Source organism: Macaca nemestrina, chromosome X, assembly GCF_043159975.1.
Source record: "Macaca nemestrina isolate mMacNem1 chromosome X, mMacNem.hap1, whole genome shotgun sequence".
In the NCBI taxonomy this organism is placed as follows: domain Eukaryota; kingdom Metazoa; phylum Chordata; class Mammalia; order Primates; family Cercopithecidae; genus Macaca; species Macaca nemestrina.
Window position 1 is genome coordinate 112,509,975 of NC_092145.1, and position 27,392 is coordinate 112,537,366.

The following is a 27,392-nucleotide window of genomic DNA, read 5'->3' on the forward strand; positions in this document are numbered from 1 at the left end:
AAAGCATCTGCTCAAGATTTTTGCCCATTTTTATGGGTTGTTTACTTATAGCATCTTGAGAGTTGTTTTACATATTTTTTTCAGACAGGGTCTTGCTGTGTTGCCTATGCTGGATGCAGTGGCACATTCATAGTTCACTGTATCCTCGATCTCCTAGGCTCAAGGAGATCCGCTTGCCTCAGCCTCTCCAGTAGTTGGGACTACAGAAATGCACCACAGTGCCTGACTAGTTTTTTATTCTTATAGAGATGAGGTCTCACTGTGTTGCCCAGGCTGGTCTCAAACTCCTGGCTCAAGCAGTCCTCCTGCCTTGACCTCCCAAAGTGCTGCGATTAAAGGCATGAGCCACCATGCCTGATCTATATATTCTTAATATGAGTCAGATATATGTGTTGCAATTATTTTACCCTAGTCTTTGGCTTGTTTTCTTTTAATATAGCACAGGGTTTTTATTTAAAAATCCAATTTATCAATACTTTTTAATGATTGTGCTTTTCCATGTCATATCTAAGAAATCTTTGCAAACCCAAGATCATGAGGTTTTCTTCCTTGTTTTCTTCTAGAAGTTTTATACTTTTATTTTACATTTAGATCTATGATCCATTTTTTATTGTGGTCAAAAATATACATATAAAATTCACCATGCTAACCATTTTAAGGTGTATAATTCAGTAGCATTTGGTATATTCACAAATTTGAGCAACTATCATCACTTTCTAATTCCAGAACATTTTCATCACTACAAAAAGGAAACTCTATACCCACTAAGCAATCACTTCCCACTCCCCTCTCACCTCAACCCTTGGCAACCACTACTGCTTTCTGTCTCTACAGATTTGCCTATTCTGGATATTCCATATAAATTAAATCATAAAATACTGTGGCCTTCTGTGTTTGGGTTCTTTCACTTAGCATAGTTTTAAAGTTTATCCATATCATGGCACATATTAATGACACAATCCTTTTTATAACTGAATAATATTCCATTGTATAGATATACTACATTTTGTTTATATATTGGTTGATGGACACTGGGAAATTTCTATCTTTTGGTTATTGTGACTAGTGCTTCTACAAATGCAAGTGTACAAGTTTTTCTTTGAACACCTGTTTTCAATTACAGATGGTCCCCAACTTACAACGTTTCAATTTTACAATGGTGTAAACATGACACACTGAGTAGAAAGTGGTATGATAGTCTCTCACGATGCTGGGCAGTGGCAGTGAGCCACTGTGTTCACAAGGGTATACTGTAAGAATTAAAGAAAGAGGAAAGAAACATGAAAGGTGGCTTGACAGTCAAAGACAGGTTCATTTTAGAGAAATACACCTGAGAGGGGTAAGAGTTTTTAAGGATTCAGGGCAGGAGAGTTTATCAGAGGCTTGGACTGCTTTTGTGTCTCTTTGTTGGGCTTACCTGGGAGGGAGAGTTGTGTGTCTGTTCCCATACATCTTCCTGCAGCTGCAGGCATCCCCCCCTGACACCCCAAGAGAGTCTGCTTTTAGCTTCCCTATCTTAATGCACCCGAAGGGAAAGGAATGTGCTTATTAAGGCCCACATTGTATGAGGGTAAAGTTTGGCAGTTACCCAAGAGACTCCCCAGCTCAACCCCCCACCCTGTCCCCACCCCCGCTCAGTGCCTGAGCTGTCTTATCTGTGTTTTACTGTCTGCTGTTTTCTGGTTGCTTGTAGTTAGAAGAGAAGTGATTTCCTTGAAATGCATGAGGCTAGAAAGGGAGCTGGAACTTAAAGTGGTGGTGTTTGCCTGAGATGATGGTGCTCCTGCTCTGTCACTGCAGACCCTATAGTTATAAAAGGACGACAGGTGATGTGTTCTTTCTGGCTACTTCCTGTTGAGCGGGGGAGGGGGTGTGTGGAGAGTTTCTTGGTCTCGGATTGACTGCTGGAGCAACACCATCTGTAGATGTTTTTGGGTACTTGCCTGTGAGATGGCCAGATCTTGTCAGTTAAAAATATTTGAAAAATGTTACTTAGGCAGGGCAAGAACATTAGTCCCAGGCATATTATTAGGAGAGGGCCCAAGAATGGGTTGACCCATGCTATGATTTTGTTTTTAAACCAATAATTTATTTGGTTATTTTGGTATTTCCTTAGCTCTTTAGCTCCTCCTTTTTTATTATTATTTTTAGTTTTTCAACAGCATGTTTTACTAGGCCCAACTGGCTAAGATAGAAACATTCCTCACCCAATGAGAGGCAGATTCACATGTTTGGAAAGGCCCATGTGTTATTTTTTGTTAGTAACTGTTATTCCTGCTATGAGGCTAATAATTAAGCAAAATGCTACAGTAATTGAGATTTTCTGATATTCCACCCTGATGGTGCTACAGCATATAGTCCTACTGCAAATAGTAGAGTGAGTAAAGCAATTCCCACAACGGGGGAGCATAGTAAATAATTTACATTAAAAAGGTTTTAATATTTGGCTTAAAAGGAGACGTAGAAAGTAGGGGTGAGACTGAGTAAGATGAGTAATTCTCACTCAGTTACTTATTTTTTATGATTTTCAGCTTAAGATTTCTTATTTCTTTACATTGATATTTAGGATGTTTCTCTGGGCTGTTAGGGGTTGCTTCCTTAGCTTTTTAGGCTTTGACTTGAATGTGATATAACCAGGAGTTGGTTTTTGTAACAGATATAATTTAAACTGTAGCAAATGATAAAAATTGAACATTAGGCAAGGCTAGAATTTAACAACAGGTGTGCTACAGTTTTTGAAACAATTTTCATTCTCCAGTTTCCCATTTTTATTAAAAGACAAATTATGGTAGGACTGGTTTGCTTTATTATACTTGGCTTAATTATTTGTATACAGTGCAGCACGAATAATTATTTGCTACATAGGCCTTTTAAATTGGCTTTGATGGAACTTTGTTCCATAGAAGGAATTTGGGATAAGACTTTTTAAAGCGAGCCCAGCCATGGATTTGTACAATCAAATACCTATGAGGTGGGCAAATTCCTTTTCTCTTGAGGTTTTAAGAAGATAACTTGGGGTTCCTGGCCTGTTAGGAAGTGACATTCTTTACTTACTACAGATCAGAAACCCTGTACAGGGACCGTGTACACAAAATATGAGGCCAGTTTTCCAAGGGCTTTATTGGATCCATAAGTTAAAGGAGAACACACCATTCCGGTCAAAGCCTTGGTAAAATAACCAGTTTTTCCAATTGTGTTCTGTTACAAAAGAAAACAGATTCTTATTGCACTGATGCAAACAACTATATTGTCATTTAAGAATACTTATAACTAGTTTTCAAATTCTAGAGGAACTAGGTAGAGAGAAACACACTTTAAATCCTATTTACAAGAGTATAATTTACTTAGTTGTTAAAGGCTGTAGCTAGCTCAAGACAAGTTTTCTTGACTTCAAAAAGTAAAATAAGGATTAGCAGTGTTCTAAGCAAAAGGTAAAAACTTGTTTTTGTTTTTTATTATAGTCCATTTTATTAACTTTCGTTTTGCTTGATATTTATAAACATTTTAGCATTTTATGAGTTCTGTACTTTGTGTGTGTGTGTGTTGTTGTTGGAAATCTGCATTTGAGAGTACTTGTTAAAGTCCCACAGCTTGAATATAAACTATGTTTTGAAGAGAATTAAAACAAAATAACAATTGTCTGTAAATAACAAAATGTCCAGTTTGGATACAATTAGAAACACAATTGACAAAGAAATTTGGTTATTTTTGTGGTTTACAATAACCCAACATATACAACCAATACTCTATTGTGTTCTGTGTTGCCAGATAATTTTGCCCAACTGTAGGCTAATGTGAGTGTTCTGAGCATATTTAAGGTAGGCTGGGCTAAGCTGTGACGTTCAGTAGGTTAGAATGTTTAAATGCATTTTTGACTTGTGATAGTTCAACTTATAGTGGGTTTATCGGGACATAACCCCATCATAAGTCAACGAGAATCTGTATTTTGGGTATATACCTAGGAGTAGAATTAATGGGTCATATGATAATTCTACACATTTAATTTATTGAGGAACCACCGAACTGTTTCCTCAGAGGCGGTACCATTTTACATTTCCATAAACAACGCATGAGAGTTCCAATTTCTCCACATCCTTGCCAACATTTCACAATACATAAATGCTTCCAGAAAAAAGAAGAGGGAACACTTCCCAATTCATTTTATTAGGCCAACATTGCCCAAATACCACAACCAGAAAAAGATATGACAGAAAAAAACTGCAGACCAATATCCCTCATGAGTATGACATAAAAATCTTCACCAAGATATTTGTTATATATATAGATATATGGAAATATGATTTTATATATAGATATAAAAACATGCCACAACAGAGGGGTTCATGCCAGGAATGCAAGGCTGTTTCAACATTTGAAAATCAGTCATTGTAGTTCACCATATTAACAGACTAAATATGACAAATCATATAATTTTCTCAGTAGATGCAGAGAAAGGATTTGACAAAACTGAATATCCGTTTGTGATTTTTAAAAACTCATAGCAAACTAGGAATAGAATGAAAATTATTTAACCCAATAAGTGGCATCTACAAAAACCTACAAGTTACATCATACTGAATGAAGAGAAATGGCATGCATTCTTCCTAAGATCAGAAGCAAGGCAAAGGTGTCCTCTTTGATCATTCTTATTCAACATTATGCTACAAGTTCTAGATAGTGCAATAAGATAAGGAAAAGAAATAAAAAGCATTCAGATTGGAAAAGAAGAAATATAACTCTATTTCCAGACATTATTGTCTATGTAGAAAATAGTACAAATCCACAAAAAAATTACCCAGAACTAGTAAGTGAGCTAGGAAGGTTACAGGATACATTGTCATATACAAAAGTCAGTTGTATGCTATGTACTATCTATGAACAATCAGAATTTGAAATTTTGAAACATCTACAATATTGCCAAAAATGAAGTACTTAGGGGTGTGTGTGTATATACGTAAATATGTGTGAGATCTATATGCTGAAAAAATTTTTAAAGAAAAATAAAAGATCATCTAAATTAAGCTTGTCCAACCCACAGCCTGTGGGCCACATGTAGCCCAGGATGGCTTTGAATGTGGCCCAACACAAATTCGTAAACTTTCTTAAAACATTGTGAGATGTTTTTGTGATTTGTTTTTTTTTTTAGCTCATCAGCTATCATTATTGTTAGTGTATTTTATGTGTGGCCCAGTACAATTCTTCCAATGTGGCCCAGGGAAGCCAAAAGATTGGACACCCCTGATCTAAATAAATGGAAAGACAGACCATGCTCATGAATTGTTAGACTCAATATAGTTGAAATAGCAGTTCTCCATAATTTGATCTATAGATGCAACATAATCTCAATCACATTCCCAGAAAGCCCTTTTGAGGTACCAACAAGCTGATTTTAAAATTAACATGATAAAATAAAGGAGCAAGAATAGCCAAAACAATTCTGAAAAAAGAAAACAAAGTTGGAGAACTCGAACTACCCAATTTCAAGACTCACTGTAGAGCTACAGTAATGAAGACAGTGTGGTATTGACAAAAAGCCAGAAATAAAGATCAAAAGAACAGAAGAGAGAACCCCCAAATAGGCCAACACAAATGTAGTCAACTGTCTTTCTTTCCTGACTTATGGAGAAAGAAGTACAAATAAGCAAGGGCAGGGAGAAGGCTAGAAGGAACCCTGTAGTGCTGGGTTTGAGTTGGAGATGTCAGTATGAACTTATGTTCTTATTTATTTATTTGGTTAGTTAGTTTTTTTGAGATGGAGTCTCACTCTGTCACCCAGGCTAGAGTGCAGTGGCAAGATTTTGGCTCACTGCAACCTCTGCCTCCTGGGTTCAGGCAATTCTCCTGCCTCAGCCTCCCGAGTAGCTGGGATTACAGGCAGCTGCCACCATGCCCGGCTAATTTTTGTATTTTTAGTAGCGATGGGGTTTCACCATGTTGGCCAGGCTGGTCTCTAACAACTGACCTCAGGTGATCTGCCCACCTTGGCCTCCCAAAGTGCTGGGATTACAGGCATGAGCCACGGCACCCAGCTATGTTTATGTTTAAATGTATACAGATAAATAGCTAAAGAAATAAAAATAGGTATATGTGCACACACGGATTAGAATACATACATGAATTTCCTAGCTCTGTGACACTCCTAGCAGTGACACACCAGTAACAATGAACACACCTAATCTTAAGAGCTTGATTTCCAAATGCCATTTTCCAGCAAAAGGAACCACATCTCCTTGGAGAAATAAATAGCAGATTCTTTGTCTTGGACAAGGAAAATACAAGATGAGCCTGGACCACCTTATAGTTCCAGGAAGTAATAAAGTGCCCCTCAACTACCAATAAAAGGATGGGGTCATGTACAAGGAACACAGGAACCAACCTGAAAGATCTAACAATAGCCAAACCTGTAACAATTTGTGCCACATAATTAATAATGTAGTATTCGATTATAACACAAAGAATAAAATAAATGTCCCTTCATCCGTACTGACATAAGTAAATGACTGAATAAACAAATAGGCAGGGGAGACAGGATGTATCTTCCTTACAGAAGAATCCCAATTAACAATTGTGAAAGCAATGAAGGAAACAGAAAATCACTATTAGAAAAACAGTAGTTGCTGAAGGCACAATTCACTGATGAATGCTGAAATTACTGGGCAAAACTTTAAGAAGAAACAGATTATCTGTGTGACATCAAAGCAATTCCCCTGTGGTAGTTTTAAGATATGACCACAAAGTCTTTGATACCCCTCTGTCCAGAAGGTGGAGCTTAATGCCACTCCCCTTTAGTATGAGTGGGACTTTGGCTCACTTCTAATGAAAAGTATGGAAAGAGGAAAAATAATAACTTTGCAACAGAAAAACTCAGGAGACAACACCACAACAAAGTGATCAAGATGAACATCACTAGTAATAAATCATGTTGATATCATCTGTTTCCTGAAATAATTCATTAAAAAGGGACCAAGATTTGGTGATATCCATCCCTCAAATTCATAACCTCAATCTGCTCATGATAAAAAAAATCAGACAAAACAAAATTGAGGAACATTCTACAATATTCATGACTATTCCACAAAAGCATCAAGGTCATGAAAGACAGAGAAAGACCAAGAGCTGTCTCAGATTGGAAGAGACTAGGGAAACATGACAACTAAGTGCAATGTGGTATCCTGGATTGGATCCTGGAACAGAAAAGGGTCAGTATGCAGTAAAGGATTAATCTTGCTCAAAGAAGTTTTGGCTTTTTGTTCCTGGCTCCTAGGAGGTAACCTCTAAGCCCTTGGAATGTCCTGCTTGATAAGAATATCCTTGGTTACCTGGGGTCTTCAGCCATGCAGTATCACTTAACCTCTGGAGGATCTGGAGAATTAAGGTCAGCAATGCAGGCACTCAGTCATGTCTATGTAACCAACTCCCAATAAAAACTCTAGACATGGCTCAGGTAATCTGCCTGGTTGGCAATATTCCATATGTATTGTCACACATCATTGCTGGTAGAAATAAGTGCTATCTGCATTACTCTACTGGGAGAGTACAACTAGAAACTCTATGCCTGGTCTCTCTTGACTCTGCCTGATGTGCCTCTTCGAAGCCCTTGTTGATTTCAGTGTGTATCCTTTCATTGTAATGAACTGTAACTGTCAGTATAGTGGCTTTTCAGAGTTCTGAGTCCTTCTAGTGAATTATTGAATCTGAAGGTAGTCTTTGGGACCTCCAAACTCACAGTCAGTAATAAAATAACAAGGGAAATCTCAATGAAGTATGTAGTTTAATTAATACTATTATTAATTTTGAGAAAATCTATCAGGATTTTGTATAATGTTAACATTAGGGGAAGATGACTGATAGGTATATGGGAACACTCTGTTACCTTTATAAATCTTCTGTAAGTATAAAATCATTTTAAAATAAGAAGATATGTAGATAGGTAGTGGAAAAATACATACTTGCTAAAACTGAGAAAAAGAAAAATGGAGTGGCTATTGTAATGCAAGAATTTTACCAGAATAGTGTCATTCCATAGTGATAAAAGTGTCTACTTAACAAGAGGACTTCACAATCCTAAATGCTTGTGTACTCAATAACAGAGCTTCAAAATAGACAAAGTATAAACTAGTATAACTAAAAGGAGAAATAGAAAAAATATAATTTTAGTTAGAGATTTCAATAACTCTACCTCAATAATTGATAGAATAAATACAGTAGTCCCCTCTTATCTGCAATTTTGCTTTCCACAGTTTCAGTTACCCACAGTCAATTGCAGTCAAAAAATATCAAAGGGAAATTTCCAGAAATTAAAAATTTGTAAGTTTTAAGGGAAATTTCCAGAAATTAAAAATTCGTAAGTTTTAAGTTGTGCACAGTTCTGAGTAGCATGATAAAATCTTACACCGTCCCACTCTGTCCTGCCTGGGAGTGAATCCTCCATTTTTCCAGCATCTCCATGCTGAATATGCTATCCACTTGCTAGTCACTTAGTAGCCATCTTGGTTATCAGATCAGAAAAGCATAGTATATAGGGTTCAGTACTATCCATGGTTTCAGGCATCCACTCGGAGTCTTGAAACATATCCCCCGTGGATAAGAGGGGGACTACTGTATAGGAAAATCTGTAAGTCTATAGAAGGCTTGAACCACACTATCAAAAATCTTGACTTAATTCACATTTATCGATCATGTCATACAATGATAGTAGAATACATATTCTTTATAAGTATGCATGGAACTTTTTAACAATACAGACCATATTCAGGGCCATAGAGGAAATCTCAGTTAATGTGTAAGTATCCAAGTCCTATAAAGTATGTTCTCTGACCACAATGGAATCAAATTATAAATCATAGGGAAAGATAAATAAAAAACACTCAAATATTTGCATACTGAATAATATACTTCTAAATAACCTATGGGACAAAGAAGAAATCCTAAGGTAAGTTAGGAAGTATTTTCAATGAATCAAAATGTAAAAACAATGTAAAAATATCATTACAATATAGTATCAATGTAAAAGTGTAAAAACATCGAAGTACATGAGTTGCTACTAAATGAGCGCTTAGAGGATAATTTATATCACTAAAATTTTATACTACAAAAGAAGGAAAATCTCAAACCAGTGGCTGCAGCTTCAACCATAGAAACTAGAAAATGAGCACTTTTTTTTTTTTTTTTCTGAGACGGAGTCTCACTATGTCACCCAGGCTGGAGTGCAGTGGTGTGATCTCGGCTCAGTGCAACCTCCGCCTCCCGGGTTCAAGCAATTCTCTTGCCTCAGCCTCCCGAGTAGCTGGGATTACAGGCATGCGCCACCATGCCTGGCTAATTTTTGTATTTTTAGTAAGACAGGGTCTCACCATGTTGCCCCAGCTGGTCTTGAACTCCTGACCTCAAATGATCCACCCACCTCGGCCTCCCAAAATGTTGGAATTACAGGCGTGAGCCACCACGTCTGGCCAAAAATGAGCATATTTAAGTCAAATAAGCAGAAAAAGGAAATAATAAAGAACATAAATCAATAAAGTCCAAAATAGAAAAACAATAGAGAAAATCAAGGACACTAAAAGCTTCTTGAGAAAATCAATAAAATTGAGAAACTGCTAGCCAGACTGATAAGGAGAGAAAAAGAGAAGACACAAATTACTGATATCAAGAATGAGAGAAGAGACATCACTTCCAATTCTACAGATAAAAAGGGGATGTGACAAACAACTTCATGTTCCTAAATTAGACAACTTATGTAAAATAGACAAGTTCTTTGAAATATACAAACAAAGCTTAATGAAGAAGAATATGACAACCTGAATAGTTTCCTAACTATTAAGGAAATTGAATTTGTAGTTAAAAGCCTTTTCACAAAAGAATCCTAGGACCAAATGACTTCACTGGAAAATTGTATCAAACATTAAAAGGAGGCATAATACCATTTCCACACTAACTCTTTCAGAGGAGGTACCACTTCCCAATTCATTCTGTGAGCCCAGCATTACCCTGATACCAAAAGTGGACAAAGAAAGTACAAGAAAAGAAAACTATAGACCAGTATCCCACATAAACATATATGCAAAAGTTCTTAAAATTTTTAGCAAAGTGAATCTAGTGAAATATAAAAATGGTAGTACATCATGACCAAGAAGAGTTTAATTCCAGGAATACTAGATTTGTTTAACTATCAATAATCAATGTAATTCAAAAAATTAACAAACTAAAAAAGAAAAACTATATGATCATCTCGATGGAGAAAAAACATTTGACAAAATCTAACACCTATTCCTGATAAACTATCAACAAACTAGGAATAGAGGCAACTTCATCAACCTGATAAAGATCATGTATGAAAAACATAGAGCTAATATCATACTCAATAGTGAAAGACTAAATGTTTTCTTCTGAAGATCAAGAAAAAGGCAAATATATACACTCTGACCACTTCTATTCAACATTATAGTGTAGGTTTTAGTCAATGCAATAAGACCAAAAAAGAAAGAGCGCCTATAATGGAAAGGGAGAAGTGAAACTATCACACTTCACAGATGACACGATTGTCTGTGTAGAAAAGCTTACAGGATCTACAAAATTACTAGAAATAATAAGTGAGTTTAGCAAGGTTATCGTATACAGGATCAACACATAAAAGTGAATTATATTTCTATGTACTAGCAAAGAAATAGTGGAAATTGAAATTAAAAATAACTAGTATCATTCAAAATAGCATAGATATGAATTATTTAGAGATGAATTTGACAAGATATGTCTAAGGCTTGTATACTTGAAAACTACAAAGAACTTCTTTTTTGTTGTTGTTGTTTTTGAGACGGAGTCTCGTTCTGTCGCCCAGGCTTGAGTGCAGCTGCGCAATCTCGGCTCACTGCAAGCTCCGCCTCACCAGTTCACACCATTCTGCCTCAGCCTCCTGAGTAGCTGGGGCTACAGGCGCCCGCCACAACGCCTGGCTATTTTTTTGTATTTTTAGTAGAGATGGGGTTTCACCATGCTAGTTAGGGTGGTCTGAATCTCAATCTCCTGACCTCGTGATCCGCCCACCTCAGCCTCCCAAAGTGCTGGGATTACAGGCATGAGCCGCCGCGCCCAGCCACCACAAAGCACTTCTAAGAAAAATTAAAGATCTAAATAAATGGAACCATATATCCTGTTTATGGATATGAAAACAATGTAATTAAGATGTCAATTCTCTCCATATAGATCTATGAATTCAGTTCAATCTCAAAATCCCAGCAGGCTTTTAATAGTAACTGACAAGTTGATTCTAAAATTTATATGGAAATTCAAAGAAAAACCAGAATAGCCAAAACATCTGTGAAAAAGGGGAATAAAGTTAGAGGATTTACATGATCTGACTTCAAGACTTATGAAGCTACAGAAAAGAGTAATGCTACAGTAATACAGAAGCTACAGTAATGGTGTAAGTACTGGCAGTAGTGGTACTGGCATAATAGAAAACTAAATCAGAAATAGAACCAACCAATTAATTTTTTAATAAAAATATCAAGGCAATCCAATACATTATCATTTTCAACAAATGGTTCTGGAACAACTGGACAGCCATATGCAAAACAAAATCAACCTAAATCCTTATCTTTGGAAAGGATTTACATCATATACAAAATTAAATAAAAATGGATTAGGTAACCAAATATAAGAGCCAATATTTTAAAACTTCTAGAAGAAGGCATAAGATAAATCCTTTTTAAAACTTTTATCTTAATGACCTTGAGCTTTGCAAAAATTTCTTAACCATGACCAAAAAAGCATGAACTATAAAAGGAAACAAAAATGAATTGGACTTGTTAACATTAAAAACTTTTGGTCTTATGTTATTTAAATGTAAAGGCAAACCTAGAAGAAACTGTTTGCAAAATATACATCCAACAAAGAACATATACCTAGGATATATAAAGAACACTTACAACTCAATAATAAGACAAATAACTGAGTTTACAAATGGGCAAAATATTTAAAAAGATACATCAACCAAGATGGTATACAGATGGTAAATAAACACAAGAAAAGATGCTCGACAGCATTACTTATTAGGGAAGTGTAACTTAAAACCACAGTGAAATACCACCACACCCCCATTAAATGACTAAAATTAAAAATAATAATCATACCCAATGAAGCAACTGTAGCACTTACATACTGCTGGTAAAAATGTAACATAGTACAACCACTTTGGAAAGCAGTTTGACAATTTCTTAAATAATTAAGTATATACCTACCATATGACTAAGCCATTCACTCCTAGGCATTTACTCAAGAGAAATGAAAACTATGTCCACACAGACTTGTAAACAAATGTTCACATCAGTTTTATTTGTAATAGCCAAAAGCTAGAAATATAAATTTCCATCAAAACATGAATGGATAAACAAATTCTGATATGTCCATATAATGAAATAACACTTAGCAATAAAAAGGAATGAACATAGACGCATATAACAACATGAATGAATCTCAAACTAATTATGCTGAATGGAAGGAGCCAAACAAGAGTGCTTATAGTATTATTCCATGTGTATAAAATTGTAGGAAATGCAAACTAATCTATAACAATAGAAAATAAATCCGTGATTACCTGTGGATGCGGGAAGGATGTGGGGAAAGAGGACTGGATGACAAAAAGGCATAAGGAAACTTTTTTGGGGTGATGGATGTTCATTATTTGTATTGTAGTGATGGTTGGAAAGGTGCACACATGTCAAAACTCATCAAATTGTACACTTTAAACAAGTTCCACTTATTGTATGCGAATTCTACCTCATTAAAACTGTAAAATATGTTTTGGGGACAATGGGAGAAATTTGGAAATGGACTAGATATATCATAGAGTTAGACTGATGATGATATTCCAGGTATGTGGGAGAATGTCCTTATTTTTAGGAGATGAATGCTCAATTATTTATGGATATGTTATATCTATAACTTACCACTGATATTTCAGGAAAAATTACATATAAATTGTTAAATCTAGATGGATGTTATATAGGTTGTACTGTGTTTTCAATATTTCTACATGATTGAAAATATACATAATTAAGATGTGGGGGAAATAATGTTACATTGTTTTATTGTCTGTCCTCTTCTTTGGGCATATATATATAATCTTTATTAACCTGAAATGCAACCAAATCTTCTCTGGGAAAATCTCCAGGGAGGGAGACATTCTCTATCTTTACTATCCTGGAATGTAAATAAATCTGAGCAAATTGCTTGTTAATGTTTAAACATGAAGAACATGAGATTCAAGGAGAATTGTCTCTGAAGAGAAGGCTAGAGTCAATCACACAAAACTGAAAAGAATAATGATGTGAAATGAATGTTGATTGGCAGAAAATGAATGTAGAAGATGGCAAAGACATCTTACATATGCATAATTGATGTCCCTGAAGAAGAGAAGAAATGGATCGGAAAAAAAATGTTAAGCAAAATAAAACTTCCCTGAAATGAATGATTGGAATGGCTCACTATAACTTAGGTAAAATTAATACACAAAGATCAGGACCAAAGCATATGCTTCCATAGATCCTTAACTTCAAGAATAAAAAAAGAATCATAGGGCAGAAAGGCACATTATGTACAAGAAAAAAGAGAGCAAGTTTGTCTAAGACTTCTCAATAATATCACTCAATTTTAGAAGAGCAGCATCTACCAAATTCTCAGGCAAAGAAAGTATAAATATGTCAATCAGGGAAGCATAATAACTATGAGTATTATGGAATAAGGGATTCATGCAAAATTTATAGAAGTAGCTGGGGAAGGTTTAGAAGTGGGAGTTAGAAGACTAGAGAAATCACTAAACCAGCCCTTTTGAGATATTAGCATAGGTGGATAAATCAGAGCTTTCAGGAAAATCTGAAAAGCCAGGCACATCTAGCTGCTGATGTGGGACTGCCAAGAGAAGCTGATGGAGAAGTCCATTAGAAGCCTTTGTGAGCCTGCAGCCAAGCATCTAGTGGTAGACCTGGGGCTACTGTTGGTCAGCAGGGCTGGAAGATGGAAAGAAGGGCTGGATATAGAGTGGAAGATAGGAAAAATTGGAACCTGCTGGGTACCTCTGCATCTGTCCTTCACTGTCTCTAATCTCAAAGACTTTCACAGCAATAGTTGCTCCTTCCCTTTGACCTTCCAAATCTCATGTAATTTCTACTTTAGCCAACTCTCATTTCTCAGTATAACCCAAACAACAGTGTAATCTAGTCCAACAGCTTGATATTTTTCTATGAGAAAAATTGCTTTATGGTGAAGTAACACTACCTGAATTCAGAAATTCCTCTGAGTTTGCTCAATTGCTTTGTTTACTTCCAAAATAGCATTCATCAAAGCCAACAACCTGTGTGTCACAAAATCAAGAACCAATTTTCCCATCCTCATATGAATTGACATCCAATTTGGACAAGTCCTCCATTAAAACACTGTTTCTATGAGCCCCTTGCTCACCTGGTATGTTTTTACCTCTCTAGCTGCTCCTTCTCATTATCTTCTATAGATACATCCTTCTCAACCCAAAGCACAAGCTTCGGTCTTACGCCTGCTTTTCCTGTTACTCCCTACATTTTCTTTATTTGGATGACACTAAGATGCCGGAAACAAGCTCTCAAATCCCACCTCAATGTCCCAAACACACAGAGTTGTAGGGGTACCTATGCGAGCTCAGGAAGTGAGGTGTATCTAATACCCATTAAGAAATTCTCTCCATGCATAGTTCTAAGAGCTCTACACAATATGCATTAACTTCTTGTTAATGAACTGTGTACCTGCAAAAAAAGATACGTGGAAATCCTAATCCCCAGAACCTCAGAATATAACTTTATTTGGAAATAGAGTACAGAGGTAATTAAGTTAAAATGGGGCCATTAAAGTGAACTCCAATCCAATATAACTAGTGTCCTTATGAAAGGGGAAATTTGGAAACAGAGCCGGACACGCAGAGGGAACATGATGTGAAGAAACACAGGGAGAAAACAGCCATCTGATAGGAATAATGCGTCTATAAGCCAAATAACACCTGAGGCTCTCAAAAGCTAGGAGAGAGGCATGAAACAGTTCCTTCCCTAGCACCTTCAGAGGGAGCATGGCCCTGCTGACACCGTGATTCAGATCTCCAGTCTCAAGAACTATGAGACAATTTCTGCTGTTTTAGGCTGCCCAATTGTGGTACTTTGTTATAGCAGCCCTAGGAAAGAAATATGCTTCTTAGTCAAATCTATGGTAGGTGCTAGTGTGTACATCTTTTATAGATGAAAATCATCAGGACAGAGAAGTTAACTAACCTTCCCAACGTCACATAAGCTAGTAAATTGGTAGAGTGAGGATTGAAACCCTGGCAGATGGCTTCCTGAGCCTATCTACCTAACCACTATGCAAACTATCTTTTAATATTTTTAACAGCATTGTTCCCAGTGACTAAAAAGGGTTGCAAATGGGAGTGAATAAGTTTTAACAATGCAAATAGTTTAATACATTACTGTATATCCACCCCATAAACTATCATGCAACCGTTCAAAAGAAATATTGTTGAAGAATAATAAAGCAAGCTGCAGAGATGGTTGTATGTTATGATCTGATTTTTGAAAATCAAAGGAAACAATCCTTATATAACTTCTGATTACAGGCATGGGAACATATGTATGTCTACATATGATTATGAGCACAGAGCAGAGATTAAAACATGAAAGTGAAGTGTTCACAGTAGTTTATTAGTATTGGTTTTCTGTTAGGGAAGAATAGTGGAGGAAGAAATGCAATAAATAATGAATGTATCAGTTAGCTTTTTGCTGGGTTGTTATCATGCCACCCAAAACTTAGTGACTTAAAACAATTAACGTTTTAATCCATTATTCTGGTAGTTGTTTGGGATGGCTGGGACGAATGGCAGAACCTTCCTAATCTGGGCCAGTGTATTATTAACCTACTACTGTGTAACAAATTACTTAAAATTTAGCAGCTTAAAACATTTATTATCTTGCAGTTTCTGTGGGTCAAGAATTCAAGTGTGGCTCAAAAGATGCCTCTGGCTGAAGGTCTCTCATGAATCAAGCTATCTAGCTTACAGTCAAGCTATCTGGCTGTGGTCCTCATCTAAAGGCTCAAGTAGGGGAGGATATGCTTCAAAGTTCACACATGTGGGCCTTTCCACAGGGCTATCTCAAGATGTAGCAGCAGTTTCCCCTATGATGAGCCATCTGAGAGAGTAACCAAGCACCCAAAATGGAAGCCACAGTCTTTTTGTAACTAATCTTGGGTATGACATCCCATTACCTCTGCCTCATTCTATTCACTAGAACCAAGACACTAATTCCAGTCCAAACTCAAGAGGAGGGGATTATATAAGAGTGTGAATACCAGGAGGTGGGGATCATTCAGGGTCATCTCAGAGACTGCCAGCCAAAGTTGCCTTGACCAAGACTGGATGCCTAGGGTAGCTTCATTCACATGTCCGGCATTTGAAAATCTGGTTGGTGTAGGGTATCTCAACTGGGATGGCTGGTCTTTGCTCCATTACTGCTCCATGTGATCTCTCTCATTTTCCAACAGTATAGTTCCGGCTTTTCCACACATAGGCTCAGGATTCCAAAGAGCTGCAAAAGAGGGCAAGCCTCATTGTGCAGGCACTTCTCAAGTCTCTGCTTGTATCATATTTGTTAATGTCCTATTGGCCAACAAAATAGCCAAGCCCAGGTGCAGGGGTTGAAGAAATAGATTCTACCTCTTGATGGGCGAAGTGGCAAAGTCACACTGAAAAGGGGCATATATTCGGATAGTAGGAGACAATGGAGACTGTCCAGACTTCTAGTTTCTGCCTAGCATGTAGACATCCGGAAAGAACACTGCTCCCATCTCTATAACAAGAATAAAGCTGGGTAATCTGCAAAAACATAAGTTTTCTTGAACCCATCAGAGAGCTAAGATTACAGAGCAACCAACTAGCTTGAAATATAATAAAAGACAAGTGCCTCTCCTCGGTCATCTGTGGTACAGCAGGAAGGAAGATGAGGCCACTATATAAGCAGTAAGAATTCAACAAGAATTTTTAATGAATTGCTAAAGGCTGAGTGCGGGAGACTCATGAGAGCTGTAGACCTAAGGGTAGTTGGTCTCTACTTGCAGGCACTTCTCCATAGACATCCACTGAGTGCTCTCAAGAAACACGGGGGCAAGGAAGAAGACTGGAGAAAGTCTACCTCCATGGGGTAGGCCTGCAAGGGGGCTGCTGCTAATATAGAAATGGCACAAAGCTCCAATGGAACCCTACTCCCCTACAGAACAAAATCCTTAAGCCACTAAAAGAAGTGCAGCAAACCCTGTTGCCCTCAGGACACAGGTGAAGATTCACTGTGACTAGAGTGAGGGAAATGGAAAAAAAAAATTCCACCCATGATAAAAAGGCAGGATATCATCCTGGGCCCAGATGATTAAAGGCCTTCTACCAGTGGAAGAGGGCAGGATCACTAAAATATCCCACCCTCAAGACCCAGGGATTCGGGGCCTGACAAAAACCAAGGCTGGCCCAGGAAAACCCCTGCCCCCAACTCACCAGGTCAGCAAGAACCAAGTAATAACAGTTGTCTACTACTAACGTAGAGGCAATAACATGGAGCGAGACCCTCCCTGAGATGCAGGCACACAGGAAAGGCCTACAGGCCTAAAGGCAAGTGTGGTCTGGGAAAAATAAAAATTCTCTGGGCAAACCAGTGCCTACCTCAAGCATAAGATAACATTAGAGGAATTTTAAGTCTATGGTACAGCAAAGGTAACACTGGCAACAAAGAAACACAAACTCAGCCCAACTCCTGATTAGATGGATTCAATCTCCCCATGCTAATGGCCTATCAAAAGGGCAACCATGGCTATTTCCAGGAATAACTACTGTTTACCTCAGTTTCTACTATGCTACATACAACATCTGACATTCAGCCAAAAATTATTAGATGCAAAAGAGCAAGAGAAGACAACTCACCATCAAGAGACAAAGCAATCAATAGACCTAGACTCAGTTGACCTAGTAGTTGGAACTATCAGACAGGGAGTTTAAAATAACTGATTAATATGTTAGAGGATATTATGGGCTGAGTGTGTGCATCCTCCCCAAAATTCATATGTTAAAATCCTAATCCTCAATGTGATGGTATTAGGAGGTGAATGAAGCCTTTGGGAGGTAATTAGGTAATGTGGGTGGAGACCTCATAAATGGGATTGGTGCCCTTATAAAAGGGATCCCAAAGAGTTCTCTAGCTGTAGACATGGGAAAATACAAGGAGAAGTCAGCAGTTTGCAACCTTGAAGAGGGCCGTCACCAAGACCTAACCATGCTAGATTCTGATCTCAGACTTCCAGGCTCCAGAACTGTGAGGAATAAATTTCTGTTGTTTATAAGCCACCAAGTCTATGGTGCTTTATTATAGCAGCTCAAACTGACTAAGCAAAGGATATAGTGGAAAACATGAACATGCATGAAAAGATGGGGAATTTTGGCAGATATATGAAAACTGTAAGAATCAAATGGAAATATTAGAAATAAAAATAAAACATAACTGAGTTGAAGAATGCCTTCAATGGGCTTATCAGTAGACTTGACAGAGCCAGGGTAAGGGAAAAAACATCAGTGGATTTGAAGATAGATCAACAGAAATTATCCTAACTGAAACACAAAGAGAAATGAAGACTGAAGAAGGATACATATATAGGGATGAAGATATCTGTAGCATTTTTCTACCTAACACAGTGTGTCTTCTGGTCACAAATTATTCACATTACCACCCCATGCAAAATATGTTCACCCCTATTCCAGGACCTCCAAATTTCTCATCCAAAATTGTGGCATCAAGTTCCAATCCAGGATCTCAAGTCTTCTGTAACAGGTTCAGTTGTGGCTGAGGTTCCTTGGGTACAGTTTTTCAGTTTCTTGATCCAGATACCTGTGAGCTAAATGACAAGTTATATGTCCCCCAACACACACCCAATATATACAATGGTGAGATAGGTACAGGATAACTATAATAGACACTCCCATTCAAAAAGAGGAAGACCAAGAGGCACATATCAGTCACTGTTCCATAACAATTCTGAAATCCCACAGAGCAAATGTTGTCAGTTCCCTTGGCTCCAGGGGCAGATAATGTTTCTTGATTAGGGCACAGTTCTCCCTGGGATGGCTCCCCAGTCCATTTTAATATATTGTTCTTGGGTCTTCCCTCTGAGATGTCCTTCATTTTCCATAAGAAATGGACCATGTTTGCATCTGAGTAACTTTCTCAGCTTGTATCCTATTCATAGAAGTTAGGGAGGGGAATCCAGAGGCCACTTTTCATTTTGAACTGTTGCAGTCCCTGGAAGTCCAACCTGGAGGTGGTTTTACTAGTAAAACTCTATTAAAAACTTTGTGAGTTTCCTATGAATCTGGTTTGGATCTACTCCTTTTCCCAAATGCCACATCAGCAATTCTTTTTAAGATAGGTCTCTCTCCACTTTGAGCAGTATGTCAGGCTTCTATGGGACAATGTCATGATTTTTAGAAGCCCTTAAATTTAGCTGAGATGGTCTCCTAAGCACCAATTGAACTATTTCACACATTGTAATAAAGAGTCTTACAGATACAACCATGATTTGATCTTTACCCTGAGGCTATTATCTACCTTGAGAATATTTAGATAGCTGGAGAAACTAGCGATGTGAAACCGTTATTTTTCAACCCAGCAATCCTTGGCTTTTCCGTATTCTGAATTCTGCTTGCCAAAGAAACAGTTATTTCTTTAGTTCATTTCTCTCTTTCTGTATCTTACCATATGCAGCTAAAAGAAGCAAGCTGATACTTCTCATATTCTGCTGCAAATCTCCTTAGCCAGATCCATAAGTTCGTTTGGTCCATTCTCTATCTTCCCACAGAGTATGGTGATAACTGTTTTTCTATATTTTTCCCTACTAAATAACATGGCTTGTCACCTATCCAACCTTTGTTATTTGAGGAAAAACAGTTTTCCTCACTGTTTTTCCAGTTTCTACCTGCCACTCAGACCCAAAGCCAATGCCACATGTCACGTTTTGGTCCACTATGCCCCCTCCCCCAAACATATACTTTCAAATATTACTTAGCATTTTCTGTACAACAAACTACCCCCAAAACTTATGTTGCTTAAAACTATACTCATTTTATTTATCTCACAATTCTGTAAATTGGCTGGAATAACTGGTATGGCTCTTCTGGGCTAGGCTGGCTCAGCTGGAACTAGAGGTCTTGGAAAACCTCACTCCCAATTCTGACAATTGGCAGGCTACTTGGTCTAAGGGGCCTCAGCCAGGCTGGCTCACCACTGCTCCATGTGGTGGTTCCTCACCCCCCAGTAGGGCAATTTGAGATTTTTCAAGTTTGGAAAGAGCAGCAAGAGAGGGTAAGCTTCAAGGCAGGCTTTGCACACTTCTCAAGCGTCTTATTGATTCTCTTTGCTAATTTCCATTGGCCAAAGAAAGTCACATGGCTAAGTTCAAAGTCAAGTAATAGATAAAGAGACGCTACTTGGGATGGGAGGAATCTGTGGCTACTTTGCATTGTACCACAATGAAAACAAACAAGAATACTAAGTCATGGAAACGAGTACAAATGATAGGATTATATTTGTGTATCCCTATAAAATTATATCTGCAGATGTGTATATATATATAAAACCAAAGTGACTTATAAATTGTGGATTCACTTGATAGAAATATTCAGTAAGAAACATATTTGATAGACATATTCAATAAGAAACATTTGATGGACATAAATATGTCCATCATAATTTATGATGGACATAAATTTGAAAAAAAATTTAATATTCCTCCTGTTATGCACTGTGTTCTGCCACAAACACCCTATAGAACTGACAGTAGGTCTAATCAGTTATATTATTTTGCTGCACTACCTTTCATTTTGTTATCACTTTAAATTGCTTAATATAACACAGTAAATATGACCATCATTTACATAATTTTGCATTATCCTTCCTATAAATAATTTGGTAACAATTTGACTTATGATACTTTCTATAGGAAGGCTTTTCCTGACAACGTTTTTCTCAGTATGACTTCTACTATATTTCATGAGGCTGTGCAAATTCTCTCTCCGTCAATGCATTTTTAAGAGAGTTTCTTCTGAATAATTTTTTCCATCTGAAGTTAGATAGCCTGACGCTTTTCCTTATACAACATATTCATATAGGATCTGTCTTGGATGAATTTTGTAATATATAGTTAGACCTGACCTTTGTCAGCCTTATAAGGCTCTCATTTTCAAGAAACAGGATTACTTTCATGTATGAATATTGCGATGCATACTGAGAACTGATTTCTGGGTGAAGCCCTTTCCACAGTCACTGCATTTATACGGTTTATCTCCAGTATGAATTGTCTGATGCTTATTGAAATTTGACCTATCAGTGAAGGCTTTCCCACATTCTGCACATATATATGGTTTCTCCCCTGTGTGAATTCGTTGGTGTACTTTGAGATGTGGTTTCTTGGAGAAGGATTTCTCACAGTCAGGACATTTATAAGGCTTCTCTGTAGTATGAATTCTCTGATGTGTAATCAGCTCTGACTTCTGGATGAAGGCCCTCCCACAATCAGCACAAACATAGGGTTTCTCTCCAGTGTGAATGGTCTGGTGTTTATTGAAATTTGACCTGTCGGTGAAGGCCTTCCCACATTCAGCACATATATAAGACTTTTCTCCAGTATGAGACTTCTGGTGAGTATTGAGATTTGACCTGTTGGTGAAAGCCTTCCCACATTCAGTGCATATATAGGGTTTCTCTCCTGTGTGAATTCGCTTATGCATCTGGAGTTGTGACTTAGAAGGGAAAGATTTCCCACAGTCACTGCATTCATAAGGCTTCTCTCCAGTATGAATTCTTTGATGTGCAATCAAGTGTGCCTTCTGGATGAAGGCCTGCCCACATTGAGTACAGATATAGGACCTCTCTCCTGTATGAATTCTCTGATGCATCCTGAGTGTTGATTTTTGGGTAAAGGCTTTCCCACACTCACTGCATTTGTGATGTCTCTCTCCAGTGTGAATTTTCTGATGTATATTGAGGGCTGAGTTCAGGGAGAAGCCTTTACCACATTCACCGCATTCAAAGAGTTTTTCTCCAGTATGAGTTGTCTGATGCCTGAGTAGAGATGACACCTGGAAAAATGATTTCCCACATTCATTGCATTTATAGGGTTTCTCTCTAGTATGAGTTTTCTCATGCATAATTAATTCTGAATTCTGGATGAAGGCCTTCCCACATTTAGTACATATGTAGAGTTTTTCATCTCTATGAACTCTCAGATATATACTGAGTAGTGGCTTCTGTGTAAAAACATTTACACATTTGCTAAGCTCATGAGGTTTTTCCACAGTATGAATTTTCTGAGGAGCAAAGAAGTCTGACCTCTGGGTGAAGATCTTCTCAAATTCAGTACATGTGTTTGCTTTCTCTCCAATGGGAAATTTCACATTTTGACTGAGTGAGCGTTTGAGGCTGAGGACTTTTCCACATTGATTACGTTCACAGAACTTCACTCCTGTATGTGTATTTTCGTGGTGATTATAAGAAGAGCTCTGGGTGAAAACCTGACCATGCCCAATAGTTTTATCCAGGTTCTTTGCTGCATTGCTTTTATTATGAATATGTAAGTCTAAATTATGCTTAAAACTCTTCCCAAATGAATCACGTTTATGGGGTCTTTTCTGTGAAAGAATGAGGTTTGGGCTTGGATGAACAAATTTTCCAATGTCTTTATATTCATAATTCCACTCTGTATTCAATATTTTCTTATTGAGGAAAGAGGTGTGACTCAGAAGTTTGTTTTGTTTTTCCTGACATCTCTTTATCTGTTCAGCATCTTGCCACAATTCTTCTAAAATGGAGTATAATGAATCATCTCTTGTATCTTCACCCTCCATTTCACTATGAAGTGTAGATTTTCCAGAAATTCTTTTCTGGGAAGGCTTAATTCCAAATTTCCCATCTAAAAAGAGAAAGAAAAAGTAAAATTGACACAAACAATAGACCACAAGAGATTAAAAGGTACACATAAGCTAATACAAGCTGAACACATGGAAATCAGTAAATCTCATGATGACAATGATGACAGGAAATACATATATAGCACTTTTATGTGCCAAACTCTTACATGACACTTACAACATTCCAGGCACCGTTCTAAGAAATATATGCAGTCACACATTGCTTGACAACAGGGATACTGTCTGAGAAAGCTGTCATTAGGCGATTTCGTTGTTGTGCAAACATCATAGAGTATATAGTACTTATAAAAACCCAGATGGTATAACCTACTACACATCTAGGCTATATGGTATAGAATATTGCTCCTAGGCTACAAACCCATATAGCATGTGACTGTACTGACTACTGCAGGCAACTATAATACAATAGTAAGTATTTGTATGTTTAAACATATCTAAACATAGAAAAGGTAATGCATTGCACTACAATGCAGCAATGGCCGTGATGTAACTAGGTGATAGGCGTTTTTCAATTTCATTACAATCTTAAGGCACTCAATATCATTATGTGGTCCATGACTGTACATATGAACTCATTTAATCCTTTCAGAGGTCCTGTGAGGTATCTACTACTACTATCCACCTTCTGTAGATAAGAAAAGTGAAGCTCATGACAGTTACATAATTTGCCATACAACATGGTTATTAAGAGTTGGAGGCTGGCGTTCAACATAAGCAGTCTAGTTCTATTTTGGTAGGAAGCTTGGCTATTAGGTAGGGTGGACAGAAGATTGATAATACAAAAGTTTTCAGGAGAAAGATCTAGGAGGGCCTACGCTTGGAGTTTAAGTACTCATTAGCTTTCAATTCTAAATCCTCATTAATTTTGCTTATCAGTAAAAATACAAAATTCATGTGATAAAAATAATTTATTCATGTCTATAAAAATATTGTAGTCATAGCCATCCTAACCTATACAAACAATAAATAGATGTCTACACTCCAACTCTCCATCCAGGTATAATTGTTTTCTTGGACCTACATTATATATATATAACAAAAAATAGCAGAGAAGACAAGTCATCTGTGGTAGAGACTGAAAGCTATCCACTAGAATCTGTTCCCCCATTCTTTTGCATTTAACAGAGTAGCATCCAGGCATACGGATGCCCAGTCATAGAGCATTTCTCAGTCTCCTTTGAAATTAGTGTGGCCATGTGACAACGTTCTCATCAAGAGAATGTGAGAGAAAATGATGGTGCCACTTTCAGATGGGAGCATTGAGACCACAGGCATGTTTTCTCCACACCCACTTCTACTTTCTTGCTTACTAAAACCTGGACTTGGCAGAAACACAGAGACAAGCACGCAGATCCCACAAAAATCCTAAGAGATGGTGGAATAATGTGTGTTGGAAGGAGGTTGGATTCCTGAACAATCATGAGCAATGAGGTTTCCTATAAGAGGGAAATGCAATTCTTTACTATTTTAGTCACTATATTTGACAATCTATTGCTACAAGTTAGCGTTAGCATAATTCAGACATTATTCTTGCCCAGGGTAGGAATTACAGATGTTTCCATTCCTAGTACAGTACATGAGACATATTAGATTATTGATAAATAATTTTAACATGAATAAATTATACCACTGGCTTTTTCAGTAAGAGATTTTTAGATACTGAGAATGCTCTGAGTCATCAAACCCACTTGTCCCCCTTTAGTCGGTTTGATACTGTACTTCAGACACATGTCCCATCCAAAATCTCATCTACTTATTCTTAGGTTGCATTTGTATTCTCACACATCTGGATTTAATTTATTCTGGAAATACTAAGCACTGGATTCCTAGGCATGGTTTTAGAAGCAATTCTACTTTTTACTTTATTTAAATTATAAATCCCTTGCTGTACCAGACAATTATTTATTACATCACTAGTACCAATGTTCATCGTAAAAAATTTGTTCCTGCAATAAATAGCTTCTCTATACCTCTCCTGAGCACCCGATTCTATGAACAGTACATAAATGAAGAGTCATCAGTCTAGAAAAAAGAGCTGCTCATGCGAGCTTACATTCTACTTGTCACACACAAAGATGCCTCAAAAAAGAGTGCAGTTTATTTTCAAATCAGCTTAGCATTTTCTTTTGTGCCATTAAAAAAGGTATGTGTGCTTCATAAAGCAGTTTAAGAATTTTTTACTTGGAAAATTAATCTAATCATATTGCTAGTAAATTTTTTTCTTCTGAATGTCAAAAGCAGGCACTCTCTATGCTACTCATTTTGCTAATCCTTGTAATAGACTCCTAATTATAACAGAAACACAATGTGTAAGAGGGTAAACTTTTAAATATTTGGTGCCATTGTGTTTACTTCCCAATAACAATCTTTGTTGAATTCCTCTCAGTAGAATTTTTTTTTAAAATCCCTCTAAAACACAGCAAAATTCTATTCTTATCACCCACAAATTCAATTAGTTTATATTGGTAAGTATTTTCTTCATGCTTAGCATTTGAATAATGAAAATAAGATACAAGCTCCTATTTTCAGAGATTTTCAAAAATTACTGGGGGCAAAAGCATCTGGGACATGGGGAAACAGAAATGGGGAATAATAATAAATAATGGAGTAATAAATCTGGAGTATGTAAGGGCCTTTTTATGGAATAGATGAAAGCCTGAACACAAAAGAAAAATGTCTATTACCTGGACAGGCAGAGCACAAAATAATAAAAAGCCCAGATACACAGATACACTTCATATATGCCAGGCATTAAAAACAAGGCGAACGATTTGAAGTAAGCATAAATTAAGGAAACTGTACAGATAAAATTTTCAATTGGGAATAATGGTAATCTTATAGATGGCACTGAGAGAAAAGTTATTGGTTATGTGTTATATAATATGGAATAACTGTAAGATTACTTCATAAAGGTAATGACAAAGATAAATGCAATGTCTTAGGTAATGAAATCTATCAGTAGCATTTCAAAGATTAACTGGAAACAAGAATGGAATCTGCAGCTTCCATTTGGAACAGAATAATCCAAGCATAAGAAAATACAGACTTGTTTTGGAGTAATGTTACTGGAACTAAGATGAGAGGCGAATTAGTATTCTTTAAAAAAGAAAAAATAGGAATTGCAGAGTAATTAGTAAGAGAAGACAGCTAAGAGGGAAGAAACAAGAAACAGCAGAATCTGACAAAATTTGGAATGTGAGGATTCCTGATTTGGGTAATGATGAGGCCAATTCCTCCCATATTGAGGATGACTAAAGTAGACTATTCAATGGGAATTGTGTGGTATGCAGGTAAGTAAGTACTAGAGCACAATTATAATACAGCACCTAGTGGTGTCAACATGGAAGTCATCAGAATACAAATAAAAACCTTAAGTGTTCCAAATGGAAGACCCCTTTGAGTTAATTACTATTGGAACAGATATCTTGAAGACAGTAAATGGTACTCCTAACTAGTGCATCTTAGTGGGGAAAAAAAGCCTCTATGAAAAGTAAATGAGACAATTAGGTACAAATAAAGAAGGAAGAGAAAAAACTGTATGGTTAGAAAAGATAAAATAGGATCAAGCAATTAACAGAGGGGAAACCTAAATGGATAGCAGATAATAAAAGGGGGAAAAATAACACAATACCACTTTACATCCATTATATTGGCCACAAGATAAGAAATCTGAATGATGCTGAGTGTTGGCATAAATGTGGTAAAATAGGCACACTTGTGGATTGCACATATACTCCAATGATCAAGCAATACCAATTCTATATAAACATTCCTGAGGAATAATCTCATAGGCTAATTATTTTTTATTGAGGTATAATTTATATATAATAAAGTGTAGATATTAACTGTAAAGCTCAATGAATGTATGCAAAGCTATATAGTATAGATCTTAGCTGTAAAGCTGAACTCCAGTACTCATATGTATACACCCATGTAACCAAAACTCAGATGAAAGTAGAAAACATTTTAATTATCCCAGAAAATTCCCTGGTGGCCCTTTCCCATCAATAATTGACTCTCTGAGGTAACCATCATTTTGACCATAGATTGCCAATCACTTATCATCAATATTATCACAATCACAAATTAGTTTTGCTTGGCCTTGCTTGAACTTTATATAAATTGAATCACATAGCATATACCCATTTTCATGTCTGGCTTCTTTTGTTCAACAAATTTTTTGAGGTTCGCCCAAGTTCTGGTAACAGTAGTTCATTCTTTTCATTGTTGTGTAGTATCACATTGTAAGAATGTAGCATAACGCTCATCTATTCTCCTACTGATGGACACTTGAGTGGTTTCAAATTTTCAGCAATTATGCTAAAGCTGGTATAAGCATTCTTGTACATTTCTTTTAGTGAATATA

General features: G+C 36.9%; 1 protein-coding gene across 8 annotated transcripts in view; it reads right to left on the reverse strand.

The window, feature by feature from the left end:
- Positions 1-3,986: 3,986 nt before the first annotated feature.
- The window catches only part of LOC105463999 (zinc finger protein 81), a 101,412-nt gene continuing 78,006 nt past the window's right edge, over positions 3,987-27,392 (reverse strand). For all 8 annotated transcript variants that reach the window (XM_024787350.2, XM_011711592.3, XM_071088893.1 and 5 more), the window contains one exon: positions 3,987-23,007. In XM_024787350.2, the coding sequence (XP_024643118.1) occupies positions 21,299-23,007 (1,709 nt within the window). In that variant the 3' untranslated portion in view covers positions 3,987-21,298. The remainder of the gene's footprint in view (positions 23,008-27,392) is intronic.